Here is a 4,501-nt window from a genome sequence, read left to right on the forward strand (position 1 = left end):
ATTCCTGACTTGAAATTATACTACAAGGCTACTGTGATAAAATCAGCATGGTACTGGCAACAAAATACACCTGAAGATCAATGGAATAGATTAGGAGACACGCAAGCCCCTATGAACACACTCAGCCAACTTATCTTTGACAAAGGGGCCAAACATACTCATTGGAAGAAAGATGGCTTCTTTCACAAATTGTGCTGGAAAAACTGGCTCTTGACACTCCAAAAAGTAAAACTTGACCCAGGTCTGTGACCATGCACTAAGCTAAAGTCAAAATGGATTAAAGATCCAAACATTAAAACAAAAACACTAAATCTCTTGGAAGAGAAAGTAGGAGGAACTCTTGAAGACATAGGGGTAGGCAAAGAGTTCATGAACAAATACCAAATCGAACGGGAAACACATGAAAGAATTAACAACTGGGACCTTCTCTTACTGAGAAGTTTTTCACGTCAAAAGAAATTACCAACAAAGTGAAAAGACAACCCACAAATTTGGAAAAAAATCATGACAAATAAGTACTCAGATAAAGATCTGCTCTCTAAAATTTATAAAGAACTAAAAAATACTAGGGCCCCAAAATTTAAAGACTAGTCCAGAAATGGGTATCCGAGATGAACACACACTTCTCAAAAGATGAAATTAAAGAAGAGAATAAATATATGAAAAAATGCTCCACATCACTAGCCATCCGTGAAATGCCAATTAAAACAACATTGAGATATCATCTCACCCCAGAAAGGATGGCTATCATAAAGAAATCAACAACAAATGTTGGAGAGGCTGTGGGGAAAAAGGAACCCTTCTCCACTGCTGGTGGGAATGTAGACTGGCGCAACTGTTATGGAAATCAGTATGGAGACTCCTTAAAAAACTTGGACTGGAAATCCCATTTAATCCAGCTATTTCTCTACTGGGAATTTTCCCAGAGGATCTGAAAACATCATATCATAGTGATACATGTGTGCCTATGTTTATAGCAGCATAATTTGTGTTAGCCAAATCTTGGAAACAACCAAGATGTCCATCATCTGAGGAATAGATGAAAAAGATGTGATATTTTTATACAATGGAGAATTATTCAGTTATGAAGAATGATAAACTCAAAGCCTTTATATTGAACTGGATGGCACTTGAAGATATACTCATAAGTGAAATAAACCAACACACATGTGTAAATATCACATAGTTTCCCTAGTATAAGAACTCAAAAGAAGAAATACAAATAGAAAGGTATAATACAACTAAAAGGAAAGCAAGAACTTGAGGACTAGACAATGAAAAGAGAACAAGGAGAAGAGCTAGGAAACATGACAGGGGCAAGCTATACTGTTATTTGTAGAAGATTGGTAAGGCAATGATCCTGAGAATCTTCAGAAGATTTTTGAATCTAGCAGTTAATTGGAATGATTCTCACCATGACTAACTATATATACAGACACCTGTGAACTAAGCAACTGCACTGAAGATGGCAATCTGTAATAGTAGGTTTATGCGAGCAGTGCCTGTCATTCTGGTCTTCTGAATATGGGCTGCTTGTCATGACATGCCAGTTGCTGTTGTGCTGTCTCTCAGGTAGATGACTGTTCAAAAGAAGAGGGTGGTGAATGAAGGCAGGAGACAGGAAAAGGAATGTTGCTAGAAACATAAGAATTATATAATTCTTTATGCCTATTTTTAAAATATATTTTACTTTTTTATAAATGTTTTTCTTCCTATTCTGTAGGGACTTAAAGTTCAACATATCAATACTTGATGAAAAATACCTGTTCCATGTTATGCCTAAGATGTTTGATATTCAGACAGATAGTGAGGTTAAGCTTAACAGCCTACGTTGTATGGTAATAACAGTAAGCTTCTCTTCTGGATGGTTAACAATGTAAGTTTGCAGATCAAAATTAGAGAAAAAGGAAGGCCACAAGGAAAGCCTACATTTTGGCCCTAGCCTTCCAAGGTCAATTAAGACTGAGGACATATGAGATCTTGTACTGTAACATCATGTAACTCAGTAGTGTCCCAAATTTTCTGATCAAGGAGATTATGGGGCCAAAGAGGAAAGTGATTGATGATGTAGAGTGTGCCTAAGGAGAGTCACATGGACAGAAAACATTCTATCAGGCTTTCATGGGGAGCACACTGGCCAAGCATTGGCCATGACTCATCCACATGGCTGACACTGACAAAGGTTCTACAGTCTGAGGTACAGGATCTCAGGATAAATCCTGAAGGGATTTTACTGACCTTATCAGATTCAAAAGCTACAACTTTTGTTGCATAGGTCTTGCTTTATCTTGGTCTTAACCATCCAGCAGAAAAGCATAAAAATGGAATTCAAGAAGTAAAGCCATGTTGTTATGTTGAGGTGACTCAGGCCAACAATTTCTGACACTGCCAGTGAAGCGGAAGACCCAATACTATTATAGATTACTGGACTCTTTTAGAATATTTTGCTGATTTAACACACCTCTAATACTCAAATGGTGGGACTAAACAAAAAAGGGGATATAAAAATGAATGTCCATTTCGTATCTGTGTATTCAAAATGGTTAGGATAGATATATAGTTATATTCTCTTAATTAATAGAAGGATTTTTTGTAATAGTGTTTGTAAATAGAATATCATGTCTGCATCTTGTGCAGCAATTAACCACTAGGAAGAATGTGTGCAATGTGTTAATTATTGAAACTGTCCTACCAATTTGATTTGAAACTGTCTCTTTGCTATTTGTCTATCAATAAATTTATGGAAAAATAATAAAAATGATACAGAATTTCAGAACAAGATGATAGGAAGTTAACAGTGGTGGTCATATTGAATATTATTATCTTCAAGTAGTTATTCAGATTACCAGATAGAGATCATTTTTGGAAATCAACATGAAATTTTTCTCTGGTGTTAGTGGATGCAATTAAGGGGCCTTTGATATACTATGCATTCCAGTAGGTACCTCTATGAAGCTTTTGATATACAATGACAATTAGAATTTGTTTTTCAAACAGATATATTGGAAAACTAATTTAGAAGAAGGCTGAGCTGTGTCAATAGTAATTTGCACTGTTTGTATATTGATTATTAAACCCATGCTTTTCATCTCTGTCCTTCTGAGTAAGATAGTGCTGTAGGGATCTGAATTAAAGCTTTTCAGCAAGAGTTAGGGTTGAGAATGTTCTAAATTAAGTGGCTTGTGATATTCTGTGTAATCTGGGAGTGTATGTGGAACCAGTGTTTAATTAGTGCTTCACAGATACTTGATAATGATGTATATAATGAATATTCTCAGCAGAGATAGTTCACAGAAACAATCATGCTGCTATTCTCCAATGATGATGGTATTACCTAACACTCCATCCATAAAAGATAAGCCTTGAATGATTCTTTTTCGTGTAGTAGGGATGATACACAGTGTCATCTAGGGCTGCCAGGCTATGAAAATTAAAAAAGTTTGCCTAGAAGCTATTGAGTACTTATACATACTAACGCTAGAAATTGATCATTGTTTATCTTCAATTCAAATGTAACTGGACAGCTTTTGTTTTATATGGCAACCTTAGCTATGTCCAAAATCTCTCCCTCTGTTCCCTAGGGATAACGCTGATGTAGGGGAAGTGATCAATTCCTTTTGTGACTATCAAGCAGAGCAAAAGAACATTACTAGTGGATAGATACATTGGTTAGAAACTACTTATAATCCTTTCAGCACATACTTCATGTGCCTGACCATATCTCTAAATACAAGAAGAATGAGCTTTAGTGTGATACACCAGAAGCTACTGTCAGAAGCAAAATGGTGAAATCCTCATCAGAAGTAGCTTACCAGGAATAATTACCATTTTCATTTCTACCCTCACCCTAGCTCAAAAGGTTAAGAAAAGTTCTCAGGTGTCCTTGGAATGGAAAAAGTTCCTTCCCAGACCTCTAGACACTGAATTTCGACGGAATTACCAAATTCCAGCTAAAATTCCTGAGTTGCAGGACTTTAGTTTCAGATATGGATGCTACTCAAGCCTGCCAATCGCTTCTCGGGGTCTAGGTAAGTATACATTAGTTTTTAAACAATTTTGTAGAGTCTACAAATTTGTTTTGTAGGGCTCACTGCCTGACACACAGAAGCTAATACTATGGCTTCACTTGGTACCAAAAGAGTTTGAGGATGTAGCTCAGTGGCAAGGCATTTGTCTAGAAAGTGTGAGTCCTGGGCCAACTGCAAATAAATAATCAAACTTCAGCATGGGACAACAAACAAGGAGGCAGGGGGCAAGAACAGAGGGGCCCATTGCTGATAACCAGGAAACAATACTCACCACTCAGGGCAGCCTGACAGAAAGTGCGAGTCTGTGCGATTTGCAGTTTCCTTACACCTAGTAGTTCTGGCCTGGCAGCCTTTGCTTCCAGTAGAGGTCTACGAGGTGCTGTTCTCCTTCTTCTTCTTCTTCTTCTTCTTCTTCTTCTTCTTCTTCTTCTTCTTCTTCTTCTTCTTCTTCTTCTTCTTCTTCTTCTTCTTCT

At 37.1% G+C, this 4,501-nt stretch overlaps 1 protein-coding gene across 1 annotated transcript in view; it reads left to right on the forward strand.

The window, feature by feature from the left end:
• Tex26 (testis expressed 26) overlaps positions 1–4,501 on the forward strand; it is a 34,337-nt gene that overhangs the window by 23,632 nt on the left and 6,204 nt on the right. The window contains exon 5 of the mRNA XM_023715118.1: positions 3,852–4,028. Within this exon, the coding sequence (XP_023570886.1) occupies positions 3,852–4,028 (177 nt within the window). The remainder of the gene's footprint in view (positions 1–3,851; positions 4,029–4,501) is intronic.

The sequence above is a fragment of the Octodon degus genome, unplaced genomic scaffold (genome assembly GCF_000260255.1).
Source record: "Octodon degus isolate 3935 unplaced genomic scaffold, OctDeg1.0 scaffold00038, whole genome shotgun sequence".
NCBI lineage: Eukaryota > Metazoa > Chordata > Mammalia > Rodentia > Octodontidae > Octodon > Octodon degus.